General features: G+C 42.5%; 1 protein-coding gene across 1 annotated transcript in view; it reads right to left on the bottom strand.

Moving 5' to 3' along the window:
- Positions 1–23,880, bottom strand: part of PAPPA (pappalysin 1) — a 420,169-nt gene that overhangs the window by 239,240 nt on the left and 157,049 nt on the right. The window contains exon 2 of the mRNA XM_080402293.1: positions 16,101–16,172. Within this exon, the coding sequence (XP_080258419.1) occupies positions 16,101–16,134 (34 nt within the window). The 5' untranslated portion in view covers positions 16,135–16,172. The remainder of the gene's footprint in view (positions 1–16,100; positions 16,173–23,880) is intronic.

Here is a 23,880-nt window from a genome sequence, read left to right as displayed (position 1 = left end):
TTGCAGATCATTAATTTTTAAAATAGAGCTTTGCTTTAAATACATACAGCTCATTTTGCTTTCAGCTGATGAGTCAGAGAAGCTGTCTTTCAACCAGGTCAGGTGCCCCCCGTGCCATGCTTCCTGCCCGAAGCAGCACGCACTCTCCCCGATGAAGCTCTGGCTTCAGGGCTCTGCAGGGAACAGAAGGGAGTTTCTGTGTAAATAAACAAATAATTACATTTGCAGGCTGACCAGCTTTGCTCCGCCATGCATCCTGAAATGGCTTGGAGAGTACAAGCCTGACCCTGCAGCTGCTCCTCAGGGGTAGGATCTCATTTGCTTTGCCTGAAGATACTTTAAGGGAAGACTCTACGACATGGCTCTTCCTCTAAGAACATGAGCAGGTTTCAGCCTGGTACGGGCGTATTTCACCATACCACGCGGTATTTTTATGGTGACTATTCCATGAATCCTGACACTGCCCTTTTGAGAGCTGTGGTTTCCTCTCCCCTGTAGACACCGAGTCAGGCCTCTGCATTACCTGTAGGATTATGCAAAGGATTATTAATAAAGCACATGCTAATTGTAGGTATTCACTGTTTGCATCCCAGACCCAAAGGACTGGACCACTTGCCTTTCAGCCCCGCAGAGTGGGCAGACGTGTATATGAGCACCACAGCTCTGCAGGTTGGCTAACAGCAGAAGAACCAGCACTCAAGGCAGCACACAGAGCCCTCCAAGAGGTGTCAAAGCTATCTGTCATGTGCACCTCACAGCAGAATCCAGGTTGGAGCAGATGGAGCCTGGCAACGGAGAATCTGCATATAGCTGTATGCCTCTAGTGTCCTTGCAGAGAAACGCCTCCATCCCCCCAGAACCCACCATTCAGATCTCACCTTGCTGGGAGCAGGAGCTCTGGTCAGCACAACTCAGCATTCACTCATCTGACCTTTAATTCAGCCCTAAATCTACAAGTAGTGGTTGCTAGCTGTATTACCTGGGGGGCAACCATGATTTTCCTCAACTGCTTATACTTAACTCATCCTTTAGTATGCACAAATCCTTGCAGACATTTCTCTCTTCAAGGCAGTATTTTGCTGCTTGCAAGTCCCTTCAGATAAAATAGATTTTACTACCCCCATACACATCTGGGTATTCACAGAAGCGCTTGGCACCACGATAGGTACGCAGATGCCTTGGAAATGCTTCAATGACATAGGAATTTAGGAGAAAGGGTCGAGGCATATCTTATCTGAATGTGGATGCAGGACATGCTTAGAGAATGGGGACATAAACACCACTTACTTTTAGATACCTATCTTAGCCTACATTATGCAACTAGCATCTCCAGACTTCTTATATACTTAGTGAGGGGAAAAAAACATACTTCCAGAAGGCAAGTAAGAAAAGAAACTTAATTTAGATGCACTCTTCCTTCATGGACTCAATGAAGAAAGAAAGAGATGGAGAGCACCTCCTAAATAAGGTGTTATAAATAGCTGCAACCAACACATAGAAAAGATTCACTCAAATAAATGTCTGACCAGGGCAAGGTGTTGCTCATCCAGCACAGTGAAAGCTGCCATGGGTTCTTTTAATGAGCGCAAGTGGCTTCAGCTTTGGTTTTAGGTTTACTCCAAGCACAACACCCGTCCTCAAACTGTGCTGGGGCACGAGTTCAGGACAGGTCCATGAAGAACAGTGCTCCTCATTCAATCGTGTCCAGCTATTACTTTCTTTAATGCCTTGTTTTTCACTGAATTTTCCACATCTTAGAACAGGCCCATCCCTTAGCTTATGAGCACTCAGAAGCTACTGAAACCCTAGCATAGCATGCAGGGATTCAGGTTTAAGAAAAAGAATTTGATAGTCCTTTATTAGATTATCATATCATTATTGTTGTAATTTCCATAGCTCTCTAGTAGATAGAAAGGGCTGTCAAAGTACATACATAGCAAACAGTGTTGTACATAGCTTTTGAGAAGAATGTGAAAAGGTTAGAAGCGTGAACTGGCTGTTACATGGACACGTGCTGTAATGTTTTCTTAGACTCAGTGATGCAGTAACACAGTTCAACAAAATCTGTCAGAACAATCCACAATGCCTTGCTCACTCTCAAAATCACTGCTTTCCCCTCCAGCTCCTCACCCTGACTGCTTGTAGGACCTGAGCTCCCTCCTCACCCTCCAAGCTTCCAAGGGATGATCTACAGAGCACGTAATAATCCTTCCTTTTTGGCTGAAACAAACAAAACTGATGGGAGATGGAGATGAAACAAAGAACAAAAGTAGACAGCACAATCAAATACATTTTTCCTGCACCTAGAGTTACAACTACAAGAAGTATTCTCCAAACACAATTTCTCCAGGTAATGGCAAGGGCAAAGGAGGGAGGGTAAAATGCCAAATGATCATAAAATGCCAAGGAGCAGCCTGTAAGACAGTCTCTGGGTCTAAGTAAGCTCTGTACTATGGAAATTTTTAAGGAAAAAAAAAATTAATTTCAAAGTACAGCAGAGAGCCTCTTTCAAAACTCACTGCTTTATCTACACATCTTGGCTCCAATTCTCCTACTCGCTCTTCAAATTCCAAAGCCCCCTTTCCTAGACCTCCTGCTGCCCTCCAAAGAAGAGCTCTGCCGTCTCTATGATTGCTGCTCTGCCCTTCCCAAGGGCCTCCTGCTCAAAACCTCTCAGCCCACTGTGCGGGAACCTTCCCATCATCTGCCACGAGCCTGTGAATTGGGCCCTAAGTGTGCTGCTGGAGGAGGGAGAAAGGTTTAACATGCAGCAAAAAAGAAGTTAAAATGGATTAGATTATGGTTGTATTAATTCAGGGCACCCACCCAATCCTTTCATTAGCTTGATTCTCCTGCTACCGTAGCAATCCTTAAGTGTTACAAGCTTTAAATGCTTTATGTACTTTAAGCTTTATAGGAGACTACTACTATTAACAGTTACACAAGTTGGGAGGAAAGGGGGATGCTGTGCACATTATATATGAGTCTGTCAAGGCTGTGAATGCACAATCTTAGGCTAAACATTCCCAGAACTTGGGATGAGACTCCCAGATACTTCACATCAAACAGCTCCCAAGGTGACACCTAGGGCTACGTTTCCAAGAGTGCTCAGGTCCCACCAGCAGCACGTGAAGCCTTCCACCTTTTTGGCTATTCATTGCCTTGAAAGAAGACATTACATGACTGTGACCAGGTCCAAAACACTGGGTGATTCAACCTAACTCTTCACCCCGCAGCCCAGCCAGCCACAAGCATGTGGTTAGCAACAGTGTTCCCTGAACTTCTGAACTCTACTTTTTTCTCTTAGGTGAGGAATTAAGTGGACATAGTCACACAGAACTTTAGTCAGGGGTCTTTGAAGATGAGGAGCTGGCAGTGATAAGGTTTTGCGTGGATTTCAGAAGGCCTTTTTTCCTCTAAAGTCCTGAATACCATGTTCAGCTTCTCAATGAAAAAAAATAAATAAATAAAATCCAGGGATGAGGGCAGCAGCCTTCATATGGCAATGAAATCACTTCTTCCTAATCTTGGAGCCTTAGCAGCAAGAGACCATCAGGTCACAACCAAATACCTTTTCCAGTCATAAATTTCTAGGTATCTCCAGTAATGGGTCTGATCTCAGTTTACTGGAGCTGGGCTTTTTTCATTCGTTTTTCTCAGAATAGCCTTATGGAAGAACGCAGGCAGTACCCTGAATTTAGAGAGCTTGATCTCAGCCACCGACTGACCATTAAATTCCATATTTACATCTCTAGCCAAATGGGTAAACAAGTAAGTACAGTAATTTAAAAAGTCAAATCTCCATTAACTTTTATGTAACTGAAGATGAGATGAAAGTACATAGGCATAAAGCCTAGCCTCGGCGTGCTTTCCAGGAATAAAACTATGCTGATTTGTTACCTTCCATAAAGAGATCAGGGTGGAAATTAATCAGTAATAGTTTCACTCCCTTTTTATAAATGAAGAGTATTTCTCTAAACCAATGTTTTCTCCCTTTATCAGCAGCTGCATTACCAACAGATGCCCATTCTCAACCTTTCACCTGAACAACAGAAAGTCTCAAAAAAAACCAGTTTTGGCATAGGATATATTTCATAAGCAAAACACACAGCAGCAAGGGGTGGGGGTGGGGTGGGGGGTGGGGGGAAGGACACACACCAGAAACACTTGCTCACAGTAATAGCTATTTTCCTTTCCTCTTAAGGCAGCACAATGAAGCAATTACTGTACATCACCCTTCCAGCGGCTGTTCCAGCCAAAGCAATTGGCTGGACGGCGTGGAGGGGGCTGGAGGTGTGGCATAAGAAAAAGAAACAACTCCTACCAGATCTGATTCACTAACAACAAAAACATCCCCATGGTACCTCTTACTTTTCATCGGATGAGGACAGGTTTTCCACCAGCAGGGTTTTCAGATTAGAGGAATTTTTCTGTAATGGGATTGATGACATAGGTGTTGGTACAAAAATAGGAAGGACCTCAGAGGTTACAGCTAAGCTGGGAGTCTTCTGGTACCTGAATGGTTGCAGATTCTCAGAAAACTCCTTGTGGTCTCAGGACGATGTACCGTATGGGAAACCCTTTCATTTACTTGAGAAAGGAGAACGCGTTCATGGGTAATTATCTCTCTGGAATTACACTAAACAAAGAATATATGAACAAAGACAGAACAGCCCTTGTTAGGTGAGCCATTGTGTCCCACACAAACACACGCCATCTATTACTGGACACACGGCATGGGGAACCAACAGATGAGACCAAGGAACATCACACAAATTAGAAATAGATTAAAAATATAACGTGAATGTGTTCTGTCTCCAGGCATCAAATTATGTAAATCATCAGACCCACTTTATAGGTATATATTCTAAAACATGTATTCAGTTCTGATGGCCTTTGGCACGCAGCCTTGGTATGAGTATGCCTGTAAATCTGTATTTGTTTTAAAAGTATTAAAGGCAGAATTGGCAGCAACTTCCACATTTAGCTTGCTTGGCACTTTCTTTTAGAAAAAAAATCTTCAAGTCTTTTTTTGGAAACTTAAAAAAATTATGGAACACCCGCTATAAAATTAAATTGAAGGACAGGCAGGTGGGAGAGAAATACTATTACCATTTTTCTCCATGTCAGCAGGCACTAATAGTCCAACATTTTGCATTAAAACACATGAGCTTTTGTAATTGTCTCCCAGAGATGAAAGTTTGATGAGACAGAGCTGAGGTTAGGGGTGTCTGAGATGTCTCTCTGTCGCACTGTGTAAGTTTTCCTAACATCCTGGTTGTTGTATCTCAGCAGGGAGGCTGATGCGGCAACACTGAATGCAGTTAAAGCTTGTGTTGGTCTGACAAATTATTAAATTACTGTATAATCTTTAAGATCTCTTCCAACCCAAACCATTCTATGATTCTATAATCCTATGATAATACATTTGAAGCAGTATTTTGATATGAGGTTACATGTTTTTGCAACTTCGACTCACGCACGCTGCTCGCAGCTCCCGGTGAGTTCAACCAGAGATGCGAGTGGTTGGTACGTCTTAGAGCCAGACTTTTTTAAACCATCAACCAGTGGGTAGTATTCCTGTAAACAATTAAACAGATGATTTCTTCTACCCTACAGCTGTGCTACCACAGCAAGTGGAATGACCATTTTAGATCCAAAATGTGCTTTTGATAAATAAACAAAGAGAAGCATGAAACTAAGATACAAACTGTTAGTACTGCCTGAGTTGTGTTGGTTTTGTTTTTTTTTAATAAGTAACAGAACAATGTCAAATAGTGTAAGCAATAATTTAACTGCCCTTTCAAATTAATGAATCTGCCATAGGATAAAGGTTTATTAATATCAGATTTCTACTAATGGGTAAAACCAAAGTTAGATAGAATAATTCATAAAAGAGAAACAATACCCATGGCATTGGCAGGAATAGTACATGCTGTCAAAAAATGGCAGGAAACTTCATAAAGCTGCTGCAATAAAATAGTATATAAAGATTATTATCTTATAAACATATAAGGAAATATGAGAAAATATATGAACATACAAAATTTCAAGTAAAAAATGTTATTGCATACTGATATTTATTTTCTAGGCCACCTGAAATTTCTTGCAAACTCTGTATACTGAGGAGTAAGAAAGCAGAGGAAATGGGAAAACATTTTCTTACTTTTTCCTTTCTCCAAAACTCATAATCTTGATGGTATTTAGAAGAATGAGAAATTTCTATCACCTCAGTCCATCAATTATACATCAGTCAGTGTAGCCTAAACTTTACATTTATCATCTCTGGATATTCCACCCCAAAACAAGCACGAAAGACCTAAAAGATTCTAATGCAAATGACTACGTATGTCTTCTATGTACTTACTACTGCAAACAATACCTTAATGGAGTGGTAAGAATCCCCCCTGCCTGCCACAAACACGTAAGAGCACATCACCTGGTAATGCCATACTGAAATGGAGAGATATGCAGCACTGTCTTAAAAGATCTGCTGATTCATTGATGCTTATGCTTTCACTTCAATAGCAAATATCTGGGTTTGTCTCCAATAAACACATGCAAATAAAGCCACCTTTTATGTCAATAAATTATGGTTTGCGTACTTCATTTTCATGCCAATGGGAAAGAGGCTGTAAGAAAAGTAGTTCGAAGATGGTCAAAGAGAATTGCAATTAATCTGCCAGAAAGAGTTATGGTAAATATTATTATGATTATTAATGATTTGTAAAGCGCTGTAAGTCTCCATGACAGTAATTATGATGCTTTGTATATACAAATTTGGCATTCTGCATATACAAGCACTTGGGCTTGAACTCTTTCTAGATCATTAGGAAATTAGAGGTCATATCATCGGTCACTTGAAAAGTAATTTCCTGCAGATTTTCAGGCAATTCTCAGATTTATCCTTACTGTAAAAAAGGTACTAATGATTTCTCCCTAGACAAACAAGTTTTCAGAGAGGCTGTGATGAACAGCCTTTTCAGTCCAGTGACCCAGAGCTGCAGCAGACACAGTGAGTCTGGAACCCCTTTCGCATCAGCTGCAAGGACAAGCAGGGTGGGCACAGCCTGCCAGGGCCGCAGAGGTGGCAGGCTGAGGGCCCATGTTCTGCGTATGTTGGTAGAGTTTCCAAAGATAAACTGAATTTGTGGAAAGCATTAATCTTCAGAGGCCTCCTCTTGGCCATGTGTCACTTCATGTATCGAGAAAGGCAGTGGGATTGAAATGATCTGCCATTCTCATGCCAATCCTCCATGTGGAGGAAATCCTCCAAGAGAGGGATCTGCTGCTTCCCAGCTTCCTTTCTGGAGACTCACATCTTTGGAAATCTGTGATTCCAGGAAGGGGATTCCCACAAAGCATGGCTTGCTGTTAAAAGAGGGAAGAGGCAGCTTCCTATCTCCTTTTACAGGGAATCAATAACCTTTCTGTTGGCAGCTGTTCAGCTGCATTTGGTGCTCTGCCCTCTTTTTCAGTAGATTCCTCCTCTGGTAATAAGCAAAAAGGACATTACAAGTCAGTTCCATTGAAGATTAAACCCTGGCGTCCTCTGCTCAACTAAATAAGTAGTTTCTGCCATCTAAATGCCAGGCAGATGGAATTCACCTATTCCACCTCTTTTAAAACGCCCTGCCTTCCATCCCACTGAAAAGCACTGCTCCCCCGTGCTAGCAGAAGCACCCATGGGAGCAGCTGGGGATGTGCAGAGGGAACATACCAGTGGGAGACACACAACCGAGCCCAGCTCCTGCAAAGCAGCATGCACCCACAGTTCAACGGGCCGTGCTGGGTGCGAAGCAAAGCAGCGATACTGAGGTTGAATCTCACTACTCAATGTCGGCTAAACAGGGAGTGCCCGAGCAAACTGGGCTCCGACATGACATTATTTCTCTATTAAAAAAATATTATTATTATTATCATCATCATCATCATCATCATTAATAATAATAATAATAATAATAATAATAATAATAATAATAATAATAATAATAATAATAATAATAATAATAATAATAATATTTAATACCGTCGGGAGTAGTTTATCCGCTCTGTTATGACTGAGTTCAATAGTCTTGCAATTCCAGGCTTTGGAGTGATGGCTTTATGAGAACATCAAAAGCAGTGAGCCTGACCAACCCTCCTGGATACATGCACGCTTCTCCTACCAGGAGCCGCAAGCGGCTGCAGGCAGCGTCTGTTGGGAGCTTCCCAAAAGAGAACCCTTCCTGAATTATGAGCAGGCCCACACACACACACCCTCAACTTCACAGCCCATTGCTTTCCCAGGAGCAGAGTCTGTGCTGTCTGCACCAAGGCAATATATCTCTTTATGGCCTGCCAGTGACTTTACAGAGAGATAAACAAAGCTTTTAAATCAAAAGGAGACTGAGCAGAAGAAAAAGTTTGGCACCCCAGAACACATGCTGCTATTTATTTTTTAACCCTTCATGACAAATAGAAAAGCAAGGAGTTTCTTACATGGGATCTGCCAACTGACAACCATGGGAGAAATGGGAAACCCAAGGGTGGAAATGTAAAGAATTCTCCTAAACTTTAAAATTTACACTGAAATCTCTGTCCAGTGAAGAGAGGGTCTGCATTAATTTCAAATAGTCTGAGAAATTGGTATGGGATTAAATTGAGCTGTAGGATAAGAGGTCTTAAAGTATTGCATCCTAGATTTGCTACTAACCAAGGACATGATGTAATATTCTCTTTGCCTCACCTCTATTGACTGTAAATTTGGAGGGGGGGTGGGTGGGTGGGTGGAGTGTAAGGCAAGGAGGAACATCAACTTCATGTATGAATACCAAATCATCGCATATTGTCCTGAGCTGCTTTTCAGCTGCAGACCCTTTCAGGCAGGCAATAGACAGCAGGACAGTAGCTCCAGCAGTGACTTAATTTAATTAATTAAATCCAGGATTTAATCATTTCACAGTTGCCTGGAAAGTTGAAATTTTCAAAGAATAAAAATCCAGAGCTAATATGAGTCTGAAAACATCAGGAGGTTCCAAAGCATTCTGGTGCTAATTTATTTAAAAGTTTCATCGTTTCCCTGCCCTCAACTTATTTCATGGATCTGGGACATAGGTTGTGTATTTGGTGCTGGGAGAATGTCTAAATCCATTAAATATCCCTCCCTCTTCATACAGAGGCTCTGAAAACTCCTTCACCTTTTCACTGAAAGTAAATGTACTTGAGGCGTCCCTTCTTTCCCTCCTAGAAAACTTCTTCCATCTGCAAAGACAAAAACTCCACTCATATCCCAAGAGGAACTACCCCAGATACTGCTCAGCAGCTACTGCTGTACAAAAGTGGAAAGAAAGCTTGTGGGAATAGATTTCACAGGACCAGGTCATTCAAGTTCAGGCGAAAAAAAAAAAAAAAAAAAAGAGGATGATGGCTTGATGGCTTAGGGGTGCCCATTGACTCATTTAGGCCAGGATGTGCTTCTTTCTTCCCCACTAGACCAAGGCAGATGATTTCAGATGTGTGCACAAACTGCCTGAGAAGCCATCAACTTGTACGTACAAAGCAGTTATCTGTGTGAACACGTATACAGGCCAGTTCATCTTCAGCTCCCTGTTTGCAGCCAAACAGTCTTCTGTTTGCAAGAGAGGGTATTTTCTAAGGCGGCAGGTTCTGGCACTAAAATTGTAGCCCATGCAAACCAACCTTACGTCCACCTTCCCAGATCCTAGTCCAAGCCACACTGATACACTTGCTTCAGGTCAGGTTCCTGCATAAGATGATTTGCAAAATTCAGAACGAGAATGGGAACAAAGCTTCAAACCCTCTCCCACCTGCCTGGATGCTCAGAACTTACCCTTGCTCCAACTGCACAGCAGCTGAGCCCCACCAGCTTCAGTAGGACTATTCCTGATTATACCTGTGTAAAAGTCAGAAGCCAGAAGCCCAAACTCAGTCCAAAATAGAACAGACTCTCCCTCCTGGCCATGACCACAAATCTCAACAGAGCAATCTCAGCACTAAAAGCTGCTTTTCAATATTTCTAGCTACTTTCACAACTCTTATCACCCAAAACTTGGAGTGCATAAAAGCAACTCCATACTCTTCTGATTTTTTTTATTATTATTATTTCTAGCATTTTAGGGTGGTTTTCTTCTCTGTGATCACAGCTGAACTTCCTACTGGCCCAGAGGGAGTAGAGAGCAATAACTTTAAATGGCCTCATAGATGCAGCCATGGCCTCAAGCCAGCACTAATTTCCAATCTTGTTATGCTGAAGAAAAAGGGTAAAGAAAAAAAAAGGGGGAAAAAAAAAGGAAAAGAGGAAGAATGGAAACCAGAAAACATAGAAATAGCCCTTAATGTTGGTGAGAATTGAGAAGTCCTATTGGTGGTTTCAGTGACAGGTTTAAGTTTCTATTAAAAAAAAAAAAAAAAAAAAAAAAAAGGAGAAGAATTGAGAGTATCTGTTTAAAATGAGAGTTAATATTTTTCCTTAGACACAGAACATCCTTGTGACATTCAGGTCTTTGCATACTGCAGGCAGGATGGAATTTTACTGACCAAATAAAGCATTGTCACTACTTGAGTACAGCAAACGTTTTAAAAAACATATTAATCGTGTCATAAATTAACTTAATTTGGGAGCCTGTAAACACTCACTTGAACTTACAGTTCTTTGATTTCACCAGTATATCCAGAGATCTGGATACCCAGAGGATCCCAGATTCATCCCTTAACCTGCGAAAGCATTGGCTTTTTAATTCCTTTTGCATTTTCTAAATTCCTTTGGGCCTATTTAGTCTAGTCACCATCCCCTTCCCTGACAATGGATGAAAATCAAGAGCACTGGGGAAAAGGTAGCATTCTGCAACACCTTCCCAGGAGCTCCCACTTTCCAAACTCAGGCTTTTACCACAACGGGGGAGGCAGAGGGGCTGCATTTATAGCAAGTGCTAGTCAAGACAAAGTAAAACTTTGTATCACACAAGGAACAGATGCAAGTCAAAATAAAACTCCAAGAGGAATTTAGCAAGGAAGTATGGAGTTACCCACATAGATACTTGGCCAAGAAAATGGAGCTATCTTGTGGAGAGCACTGTGACCACAGCCTCCGAGAGCTGAGGCGCTGGGCCGGCAGCAGCGATGTGTTCAGCTTTTATTCCCATCGAAGGAGACGTGGGTTTGGAGAACAAGCTGCTGACAGACAGAAAGAAGAAGCACCATTTCCTTACAACGTGGTCTCCTCAACAGTTCGGTCACATAGAGCAACTCAGGTGAGGATGGCTGCACCGCACAGTAACATTGGCATGAGGCGATGGCACTTAAAGATGCTGGCAGACTTAGAATTTGTCTTTTGCCCCCCAAGCGCTGCCTGACCCCTACCTGCAGCACATGTTTGTCTTTTCCATGCAGCAGCATCGCCCAGATGGATTCAGCCTGCAGTCCTGCTCGCCTTATATCAGGATTTCTGTGCATGAGTAGAAGGTAGGGCTGAAGCAAAACTGGAGTCAGAGTTCAGCATACTACTACAAACACATCACAGAGTCAAATCTAAACTGAGTAGGTCTGGCAGGTAACCCAGATTTGATCCAAAGGGAATTTACACAAAGAAGCTTAATATGCCCAAAGGTGTGAGGAAATGAAGAGTATAAAAATTAACAACTCATTCTATAATATCGAGTAAGGGACAAGGAAAAGAGATTCTCCATCCTTGTACTTTGGTCGCTTTCTGCCCTGCATTCAAGCTTTCCAAATTCACTTGACAGACTCTGACAATAAATGGCGTTTTGCTTTGAGATTGCATGTCTTGCACCCCCTGAAAAGGCAGCAAGCCACATTGTCTCCTTTTAATCTCCATAATTAGTCTTCAAGCCTGCCAGGCATTTTATTGCCTTAGGTGATGCAAAGCTGAACCTGGATTCCTCAGTCAGGGCCATCAGATCCAAAGTTTAACTGTAGACAAAACAACCAATGTTAGATTCCCCAAAGGCTGCCACTAAAGCCAAGGAAATTGCTGCTACTGCTTTTAGTTCAAAGTCTTCCTATCCGCCTTGACAATCCTGGGGAACACTGGAGACCCAGAACAGCAAAGCAGTAAAATACGGTCAGAAACAACCATAACAGCAACTCCTTGGAACGGGGCTGTAGGGCTGAGGAGACAGTGAATGTTGTGTGACAAAGTGCTGCTTTGCTGTCAAAGGCACACCAGCGTTACTCCAACTGCCACCTCAAGTCCTCAAAAGGAGGGAAATTTCCAGGCACCCAACTCTTACTGACTTCTCCCTGGTTTGCATTGGAATTAGAGCCCAGACAGCAGCAAAGAAGCACTTACACCGTCCTTTAATCTTTTAAGTGCATAAGAGACATTTAAAAAAAAGAGCGACAAATATCTTAGATGCCCAGTTCCCTTCCAAAATTGGATTTTGTTTGCCTGCTTACTTTCCTCTTGACTTATTGGACAGAGAGAAACGACTCAAGATCCAGGCCAGCGTGCCTAAACTTCCCACACAGACACCTTGTTTGCCCCAGACCCCCTTGCACAGGGGCCCACGCTGCACGCAGAAGGACGGCACAGAAGCAGCATCACACTCTTGTGGCAGCAGACTCCAGGCCAGCACTCAAACATGTGGCCCTAGGACCAGATGTTGTGTCCTAACATGCACATGCATCTTTTCCCTCCAAATGCTGATTGCTCCTGCTGGTCTGATGCCAAAGCTCCCCTCACGAGCCACACACACGCCTCCCCTGGTTTTGCACCTTCCTGCACTGGGGTAAGTTGCGAGTCATTAACATCATAATTGCTTGGGTACAACTGTAAGTAAATCCAGCTCAGTATGCTAAAATAAACTGCAGGTTAAAAAAAAAAAAAAAAAAAAAATCTGAACACCCAAACAACAGAAATAGTCATAATTTCTCAGCATTTTATATCAGCTGTGGGCCCATGCAGAAACTGAGGCAATTTGGTCAAAAAAACAGATGTTAACTGAGGAGACGCATCCTGCACTGCAGGTCCTTGGCAGTCATGAAGAAGCTGTACTAAGAATCTTGTGCGCCTAAATTGCCTTTAGAGGATAATTGTCCCTGAGAGCAAAGACTGGACGGTATTTGGGGCAGGGGCTGAGTCAATTGCTCTTTGGATAGGATGCCAATGTCCAGGCATATAATTCCTAATTGCAAACAAAACAAAATATTGTTGCCAGGCAAGATTACCCTGTAGGGAGATTCTATGTGGAAGGGGTGGGGGTGTGTAGGTGCCTTTCCTGGCCCTGCCTGGCACCCTTTAAAAGTCACTTGAGTGCTTTGAAGAGGCTGTTTCTGCACCTGTGGAGCCTCACCAATCGCCTCACTTCAGCAGAAAGCTTGTGAGCCTCTTGCTTCCCATGTGCTTTGAGATCCCCAAATGATGAGGCTCAGTAAGAACAAACAACAAGACAAATGACCGATCACCTGGCTTTAAGCTTCTGTTTGAAAACCAGCACCGAGACGTGCAGGAGGTGCTGCCAGGCGAGTAGGAGTGAATGAGCAAAGCTGCATCCCTCAGGGAGCCCAGCTTAAGCAGCAGCTCACCCGAGAGCAGCGGCGTTTCTCGGGGGGGGGATACCACTTGGGGTTTTGGGGAAGTGCCTGCACAGGTCTGTACTTTTCCAGGCGGATCTGAGGCCAGCGAGGAAAATGGTAATTGTTTCTTTTATTTTTCATCTCTCCCCTACATCTCCTCCCTAGCAACTTCAGCTGCAGCCACATTCTATTTTTTCCCCTTACAATTGTTTCAATAGATTCTTTATGGTTTATGGGTTGGTTTTTGGTGTTGTTGTGCACCCCCCACCCCCCTTAAACTGAAGCCTGAAATATGCTCTGAATTAAGAAAAAGCTCCATGTCACTGGGGATTGGACTGCTGCTGAACTGTTCCGTGTGTGTGTGTGTGTGTGTGTGTGTGTGTGTGTGTGCGCGTGCGTGCGTGCGTGCACAACCTCCTGGCCAAAAATGCCTCAGGGGCTCTCCCTGACTGCTGGGGTCCTAAAAAGGGTCCGTTTCTCCTGAGTGCCCCCCCCTCCCTGACACGGCTCGGGGGGAGAGCTTTCTCCACCCCCACTAACACCACACTCCCTCTTCTTGCACATCTGTCCAAGCTCGCTCACTGCTGGCCCTTTCCTTCCCCATATGCTACAGGCATTTTTGGCCTGACTGAATCCTTAGTGCATTAAGCAGGAGGCCCCTGGTTCAAGAAATCTCCCCCACTTATAATATGTGGTGCAGAAGAAATGGTGTGTGCAGGGTGAGAAGAAGGGATCAGCAAGGAGAAAAGGGAAAAAAAAAAAAAAAAAAAGGTGTGTGTGGGGAAGGGGAACACCTCCCCTGCTATCTTTATCAGAAAAAGAAGTAAATTCACTGCAGGAAAGTAACACACGGCTTTGGCTTTAAACCTTTTGTGTTCCCCAGGCAAAGTGTGAATGCGGGGTTGTAGAGGCTTGCTGTTTGTAAGCACCGATTCAGATACACAGAGGTCTCCCTGGTCCGTAAGGTCTCTGTCTTTAGTTAGGGTAGTTTATTCTGGGATGTTGCAGCTGTGTAGCAAAACAACACACATGAACACACACACGCCCCGAACAAGAAACCTTCTGGATATCACTTTGTTTGGTCCCAGGTTTAAAACTGGAATTTGGGAACTGGTCGGTGCAGCTGGAAAACATCCCATCTGGATCACACTGGTCCAGCCCTAGTGAGGGTCATGCGCTGGGGCAGCCAGCTACACTGTGCAACTTCCCTCAAACCTACCATCAGGCTACCTAATTCTGCATCTTAACTCCCAAGACATGAAAAAACGGCAATCCCAGGGCTAAACACACACGTCAGTGGTCAGGACACAGCTCTTGTTACTTGGACAATTGCTTCCTGCTGCTGAGACACACAAAGCAACATCGTGTAAGGGAAGACAGGATGCTGTGAAGGCAGAAAAGCTGCCAACCTCCGCTTCTCCTCTCAACTTGTCGTTAGGGTGGTCTCTTCACAAAAATTAACTTAACCTCCAGTCCACAGGTACCCAGCGTACCTCACACTGCTGTGCCCAAATGACCGTGGGTATTTAGTGGGGATGGTAGCTTTGCTGTGTCTCCGTTTCCCCTAACTGCACAAGCTGAGCTTCACAGAGGCCATGAGATCCCCGGGGAAAGGCAGTTCAGAGCGGGATAATGGGGGACTGCACCACCAGCCCCTGCTCAGCAGGACCTCACTGGGCAGAGCCTCCCCACGGAGCCAGCCCAGACCCGGACTGGGGAAACGCAACAAAGCTTTGCAGGTGGAAAAGCCAGCGGCGTGCATTGGTCTTTGTTTTTTTCCTAAGCAGCAACATGAAATTTCAAATGCAAATGGTTTTAGGTATTTGGCCTCTCCAGAGGCCGCTTTCATTTACTCAAACCCCTTTTTAGGTCCCTTTTACATTTCTGGATTCATGCATGAAAAATTAATGGCATACAGTAACATTTATATTCTTCTATTCACAATTCTAGAAAAAAAAGGGGGAAAACAAGATTACATCCTAAGTTATCCTTGTTTCAGCAATGAGGTGTTCATCAGTCTCAGGAAGCTCTAAGTGTCTGGACATCTCAGGCATTTTGAAAAAACCCTGCCTCCCTTGCCTTTTGTATCAAAAAGTCATCAGTGAGTTCAAACGAGAGGACTGGGCGCCCAGGAGGTTCACTGGCTAGTGGTGAGCTTGGGATGGAAAGCTGCGTATGTATCACTGAACTGCTCCCACTCGGTCAGTTGTCTCACAGTCAAATAACAAACTCAGCCATTTAAAAACCTAGGCACGTTAATTACTAATCACAGCACAATAAAGAACAAAAGTAAAACAAAGGCTGAGAAACGTATGAGAACCACAACGCAGCTGCTGAGGAAGGCTATGATCATATTGAACAGCTATTCCCAGTTGTCTGCTGTCCAAATAAGAAGAGATGAGATGGGCACAACACTTCTCACACCACCTGAAGGATATTTTAGCTGAAAGGGCACCTGGCCTGGTTATATATACCGGTTAGCTGACATAACACAGAATAACCTTGATGGAACTACTCACTCTACCTTGTTCTCACCTACTGTAAGAAGCGTAACAGTCACTTACCTCGCACAAGTGTTGGATGAATAAAATTGTTCATGATTGTAAGAACTCAGATTTATCACCAGCATCATAGCTCTGAAAAACTCGGTAGACAAACGATCAACACTCCATCTACCTGCCAGTTGCTAATATTTTATTCAGTCTAATCTTGAAATGCACTTACAATTACAGAGATGTAAGAGTCAGAAGTTACCCAAAGCTGCAGTCTAGCCTGTTCCTGAATGCAGAAGACAACACCAAATATTCCTAGACCATCCCTGACAGAGGACTAACTTACTTTTAAAGACCTCCAAGGAAGCAGATCCAGGAACCTTCTCACAAAGCCTATTTTAGTACTGAAATATCCATGAAGCTAGAATGCTTTTCTAGTATCTAAACTAAACCTTTTCTGCTACAAATTACACCAATTATTTTTCTCCTACTCATTGCTGCTATGAAGAACAATTCATCACGATTCTCTTTCTAGCAATGTTTTACATATTGGAGGAATGTTATCACGTCCTGTCAGTCTTCCCTTCTCTAGACTAAACAAATCCAATTCTTTCAATCTTTCCTCATAGGTTGCGTTTTCCAAACCTCTTATCATTCCTACGGCTCTCCTTTAGTCCCTCTCCAATTTGTCAAGATTTTTCTTGAACTGCACAACCGAAGTGGAACGCAGCCAAGGCTGTACGAAGGTTGCCTGAAAAGCAAAATTTACCCCTTGTCTTTTACCCACAAGTCCCACTAAAACTCTCCATTGTATGAGCTGTCTTTTCTGAAGCAGTTTTATGGTGTTATATCAAATTCAGTTTAAGATTTTCTAGCACTCTGCATCCTCAATTGTCTTAAATTTTTAATACTGCTTCACTTGCAAATTATCCTCTGTTCTGCATTTTATTCTGTACTTGCATTTATTTCATTAACCATTATGATTTGGTTTTATCACATTTCAAGTTGCTCATTTCATATAACCAGGTATGAAAATCATTCCAAGTTTTGCTTCTGCTTTCCAAAACGCTGTGTTCCCACCCAACATGACCTCAGAAGATTGTACTGGTATGCACTTCATATCATCACGCAAGACGGTCACCAAAATGCTGAGCACTTCCCGACCCAGGGCAGACCCTTGGGGGACCCCACCTGACATGCCCTCACCTCCCCCCCAATCTTGACAGGAAACTATCTACAACTAGGTTTTGAACCTTAATTTACAACTAGCTGTGCCCCCACAGCGTGGCAAGATGAAACTGAGCACGTACCTCTGCTTTGACTATGACGATGCCAAGAATGAGTGTTCAAAGCCTTACTAAAAATCAACCACCACCACATCCACTTCTCAGGTTTTACTTACTAGTTCATCCACTCTGCAAAGAAATTGTACCGGTTTGACATGATTTGCTCTTGACAAATCCATATTTGCTGTTTCTTATTAACTTCTTATTCTCTGAGTGCTTGTAACAGCTAATTCTAGAAACTTCTTGGGTATTGAAGTTAGTTTTACTGTTCCATAATCCCCCTGGTTCTCATTCTCCCCCTATTTAAAAATAGACCTTATGTTTACCCTTCCCTGGGCCTCTGGCTCTACCTTGGTCATCTGTGAACTCTGAAAGATAATCTCTAATCACTCTGGGATAGTTTCAGCTAGATCCTGAAGTACTCCAGGGCAGATTTCATCAGGTCCTGCTGAATTACAGAACATCTAAATTATCTACGTTTTAGCCAGCATAGCCTTCTGCTGTTTTAGATGATCCCCTTGTTAAAACTTACTACATTAATACAGAACCACGATCAACCTTTTTTTTTCTTTGGAAAAGCAACCAAAAAAGTCATTGAATACTTAATTCTCTTTATCATTCGTTATTTTCTCTCCTTCCTTTTAAAGTAATGGACTAACCAGCCTAACACTTGCTGTTTTAATGTTTGTATTTATGTTTTTAAGGGGTTTGGCTCAGGGACTGATTTATGTGGGATAAAATAATGCAAGAGGAGGATCTGTGCTATCAAGAAACTCAGATACCGTGAGCAAATGAGTTTATGCCTAACTTTTGACTTCAAAAATAACCCAGAGCCATTTAAAGAAAAAAAAAAAAAAAAGACTACAACATTCTTTTAGAACTTAACAGAAGTTTAAATAATATAAATACATATGCAAAAGCTTCTGCTTTATTTTAAGAAAGTTTATCGTGTAACTGGAATACACAAGACCATGCGTGCATGCTTGTGCCTCTGTGTACGAGCTGATGATCAAAAGCATTTTGAAAAGCGAATTTATATGCTAATGTGCTCGATATATAATTTCTCTTCTAAATGACCAAATCATCTCCAAATACATTTTGTCCACAGATGTCACAGAGAGAAAAGGAAGATGATGACAAAAGTACATAGTGCACGTCGAAAGAAAAATAACTCAAAGTACTTTTTTTTTTTTTTTTTTTTCCAAGTGCAGCCATTAGCAAGAAATCCTTGGAAACCCTGCGGGTTTTATGAGGTTTGATGAGCTTTTAATTAGATATGGATGAAATCTGAACTGAGGACTTCTGAACACTGTGCCTGGATGGAAACAGAAGGCTTGCTTCTGCCCCATTTCCTACTTAAAACAGGCTTATGTGCAAATTCGAATAAACCTGGCTAAGAATGATAATACCAGAGCGGACTGGTAGCACAGGGCCAAGTGTTTCTGATACAGGCTGATCAAAAAGAATTTCTTCCCAAACTCCGACCAAAATATACTCTGATCAGAGAAATGGGTTCAGAAGTGGTTAGAGGCATCGAGAAAGGAAAAAGGATGAGGCTGGGGCAGAGGAGGCCAAGAAAAAAAAAAAAAAGTTGGCATTTGAGAAATAGAGTCAGGCAATTACAAAAGATCTGAAAAACACCTAGGAGAAAATCTTAGATTTTCAAAGAAGGTTAGGTGCCTAGCTCTCTTTGGAGGTCTGAACCTGAACTCTTAACTGGTGTAAATGAATGTTACTGGAGTGGAGGCAATGGAGATGCTGCTAATTTCCAAGGCAGTATTGCTAATATAGAAGCTTCAGATAAGCTGCATCCTATCAGCACAAAAGAAATCTGACCACTGGACTTTGCTTGCCCATAGGAGGGTGTTGGAACATCTTCCATCTCCTGTTTATTAACTGGAACGCCCCAGATACAGAAACCAAATTACAGAGCACCTGGAATCGCTGAAATCCTCTGTGCACCAACAGGAGCTATTGAATTATCTTACAGGAGCTCTGAGAAAGTTCCCTGATAGATCTGCGGCTTTTTATCTACTTCCAAGCTCTACCTGAAAGCGATACATTTATCGCTTGCATGTACATCTTAACTGTTCCCCTTTTCTTTGAATTTCGGGCTGCATTCAATTAACGCTACAAAATATTGTGGGATGTCATGCTGGAACAACATATGCAGGATGGATTGTGATTAGACAGAGTGAAACAGATCACTGAACATGAGACAGATTAGCAGCTATACTAGACAGCCAACCTATTTAGTTCTTCTGCATTTCATTGTGATTTAATTTAATTAAAATACTATGCAGTTTTTCCAGTGTATTACTTGAAAATAGGATTTCTTTTTTATCTGGAAGATTAGCATTCTCATTTAAGGGTGTTCCTGTTCTGGACAAAAGCCCTCTATTTTTGGTTAAAACTCCACGTTTTCAAGAAATTCCAACTTCTAACAGTTATACCTCCAATAAGACTAATTACTGTTCTCCATCCCAAGTTGAAACACAAAAAACTTAGAAATTAAAGGTTAGAGACTCAGTGAAAGTTGGTGAAGCACTTCTTAAAAAAAAATAAAATAAGTTACAGGCCTAGAAGAGTTATTGCTGTTTCTACTCTTAATTAATTAATATTAATATTAATTAATTCTTAATATAATAAGAAATATTAATGAAAAATATTTGCTAATTTCACACTGTCCTTTTGTACTGGAGAGCTCACTGGATACCATTCAGGTCCTTCTGTATCCCCTGAGCTTCTTTACTGCTCCTATAAAACATTTGGACATGTGTGCTGACTGCAGCATCCCTGAACAGCAAGTGTGATCGTAAGGAAAAAAAACCCTTTATATGCAGTATTCAAATGGTCGCATGCAAAGATTTTGGAGGGGGAGAGGTGGCCTGCTCTGGCATGGCTGGCAGCCGCCGCTTTCCAAACATTTTCGCTGCCTTGTTCAGGCTGTTATCCTGTGCCAGGCTGCTGGATGCATATTTGGGAGACCCCACTTGGCTGCAAACAGGCTAACGTGGAGCCAGCTGGGGGGAGCACGGAACTGCATGACAAGCAGAAGCACTCTCCTGTAGCTTTTGATTTCAACCTTTTATTTCCAAAAATGGAAGATGGGTATCAGCAGCTGGACCCTGGGCCAGCCACAGCCACGGCGCCTGTGTAAATATGGAGGTTTCAGAAGAGGGAACTTACGCCAAAGAGCTTTGTGCCAGAGAGGGGGGCAGCAAGGCTCTGTGTCTGCTGGAGGAACTCCCACTTCGTTAAACGCCCTGGACATGTCTGAACAAGCCCAACACTCACCAGAGGTTAAAACCAAACAGATATTTCTGCCGGTTTAGCCTGGCCCCTCTGTTTAAATTGGAGTGATGACATCAGAGGAAATGAAGGATCAGGGATGGCGAGAGGGAGGGAGCCTTCAGGGACCGAGACCTGCTCACTGCAGAGTGCCGCAGCTCCGCCGGCTCTCACACATCAAATACCTTGGCTTTAACTTATGCATAAGCTGGCAAGAAAGTCAGTCCCCCTGTTGAACTCACGGACGGAACAGAAGAGTGATTTGATTAATGTGCATAGACATATACATGAGGGGAGGGATGGGAAGAAAGAGATGAGAAAGTCTGCTCTGGAGGCTCTGTGTTAATGAAGGACTGCTCTCCAATGAAATAACCATCTACAGAACTGTATTCTAATTGCAAGGCCTCCTGTAAGAATTTCAGCATCTCCTGACTACGCTCCTTGAGTTTTTGCCATTAAGCCAGCCAAAGCTCCTCACTCCCTCCCATCACCCTCGTCCCTGGGCTTTGGGCACAGCTCCTCAAAGCCAACCAAGAGGGTTCCATAGCAGAAGAGAAGAGCCCACAAGCGAACACAACAGGGTTCACAGGAAAGCAGGGTGGTCATATTCATTGTAAACCAGGGGCCAATAATCAAAGAAAAGCGGGAGTCGGACTCGCGGTAAAAATCAATGGGAACTGGGGCATTGGCTTAGCCATCCTTCTTAAACATGTCCTCTGCACCACAGGGATTTACCTGTGGAAGGCTTGTGCACTACAAGGTAAACCTGGATTATAGGAACTATAGGTTTAATAGTTTCTTCTCTGCTCTAAAAGATCTTTAAGTTTCCTTGTAACTTTATATGTGTGGGTACACCCCTACACCTGGCTGAAACTCCCCTCTGCAATCCAGAGGTGTCCGTATGAGAGCAGGGTCTCCCAAACAGATCCTGTTTCAGGTCTTCCCCAGCCTAATGTTAAAAAAAAACACCACTTATTTGTTTCAGTTTCATAGAATCTCATTTTACTAGAGTTTCCAGCATCCCCTGGGATCATGGTAAAATTAAGCTTTACCCATCTTGTAACATTTATTCTGGTATCTTGCAATGTGCTGGGTATTACGACGTGAGGGGAACTAAGCCAGCTGCTCTTTCCTTCTCTTTTTTTTTTTTTTTATTTTTTCCCCCGATATGAAGACAACAGATGAAAACTGCTTTCGGGAACTACGAGACAAGTCATAGTTCTTCATGCAGTTCCTGAGAAAGTTGCTCTGGCCCAAAAGATTGCTTTTCTTGCAATGTTATTCTACTCAAGAGCTTTATACTAATTGTTCTGATCAGCAATAACATCTTCTGTTTTGCCATTTTATGGACATTATGTAAAGTAAAAGGACAATGAAATAAAATGGATTTTGTCAAAGCCACCAAACCATTACAAAGATTCATTGCATAATGGATGCCCTTTTCCCCATAGGGAAAGAAAAATACCCTGGCTTCAGCTTAATTTTTTTGTTTTGTCTGTTTGATATCTGATGCCTACCAGAAGGATTTGTAAAGAAACCTAAGGCATTTACAGTCCAATTTAATGGGATTTAAGCATTTACTTCTGTTGGAAATGTTTGAAAACAATATGCTAAAGACCAAGCTAACTACCAAGTTCTAATCACCTCCAAACTTCGATACCTTCAACAATAACACGTTGAAAAAGAGTAGAAAATTGTGGGGCCGGAGGCAGCAGAATGCAAAGGAACCCTTCCATGCCTTGGCTTTCTAAAACGTTTCAGACTACTATTAGTTCTCAATAATTTCCGCTGGGGCTGCAATTACTAAAGGCTTCTGAAAGTCAGCTTTTAAAGGAGGGGAGTTTTCCCCCCAGTAATAACAGATGGTTTGGAGATATAGTGGCTCTAAATGCTCGCTTGAGGAACCTGAAAATTCCAGAAGTAGGAGATTTCAAAGCTGACAGTCAATTGATAAATTTTGAGACTATTCTACAAAGCTGAGAAAATGCGACAAGAAAAGATCAGGAGGAGACAGCAAAACAGAAAATACGAACAGGCTTTCTCAAAATAACCAGAGCTCTGTGGCAGTAACAGGGGAATAACAAAACCTGCTCGGTGCCTGACTCCGCTACTTCTGCCTTTGCTCTTGTTGAGTAGTAGCATTAGTTTCACTGAAATCAATCAGCCTGCCTCTGGAGTCAGTTGTTATTTAATTTCACTGAAGGGAAAGGGCAGAATCAAGCCAGTAAATACTATCACGTTTATAGATACGTTTTGTTATGTTACATGAGAAATAGTAGCATGGGACTGCTGGGAGTTTTCAGACTGATAAAGCTGTTATCGTATTTCTATTTTTCACTGGGGAACTGCAGCACCAAGAGATCAAGGTCATGTTTAGCAGAAAGAGCTTAAGGGGTATTTTACATATGAATAACTTCAAGCATATGTTTAAGTGTTTATCTGAACTAGAGTCTCTACAAATGGCCTAAGACAATCCAGATCGAGCACAGTCCACAGCAGCGAGCATCAGTGAGCCCCAAGTACCTGTTCAGGGCTATAATTACAAAACCATAAACTCTTTGCGGCGAGAGCTCTATTAACGTCATTTTCTTGTCCCTAAAGAACGTTCCTGACCCTTATAGGCTGTCTAGCAATGGGACACGAGCTCCAAGTTCCTCTCCATTTCTTATCTAAATACAGCCTCTTAGTTCATCAAGAGCGTCACACTGCCCTAAGCCTCTCATTTTAACAAGGGATGAGAGCTTTACCTGAAGTGCTTCAGTGACTCTCTTAGACAAGTCTGCAGCTCTTGAGACTAGTATTAAATGCACTAGGTGTTTCTTCTGCATTACTCAGATCCTTCAAGAAGTCAGAGGGAGAAATGAATATGTATTCTATATGTCAGCTGGTTATATCAAAGCCTATCTGTGTCTAATTATGGAAAACAATCTGCCTATGTGAAGTTAACAGGGAAAGCTCTAAACAGATGTTGATTAAAGAGTGCCTCTGTAGAGTACTTTTTGAGAGGTCATTTTGCTGAGTTTAGATTGAGATGGATGAAGGTGAGGTATTTGGCACTGAATTGCATCTTTGAAGTGAGTGACGAGATCAGGTTTTAGTATGGAAGCACAGAGGTTGCAGTGACATTCATCCACAGGGGAGGCAAGTGGAATTATTATGAGAATGAACAAACTAATGCGCACAAGTGAGAAACCTTTCTGAAGTGAGTAGTCGCGTTTACTTTAAAGGTACGTATGAATGTAAAGGTTAGTCCAAGTCATGCAAGAGAAAATCAG

The sequence above is a fragment of the Falco punctatus genome, assembly GCF_963210335.1.
Source record: "Falco punctatus genome assembly, chromosome: 9".
NCBI lineage: Eukaryota > Metazoa > Chordata > Aves > Falconiformes > Falconidae > Falco > Falco punctatus.
The sequence above is the reverse complement of the archived record's forward strand: the minus strand, read 5'-3'. Positions and strand labels throughout refer to the sequence as shown.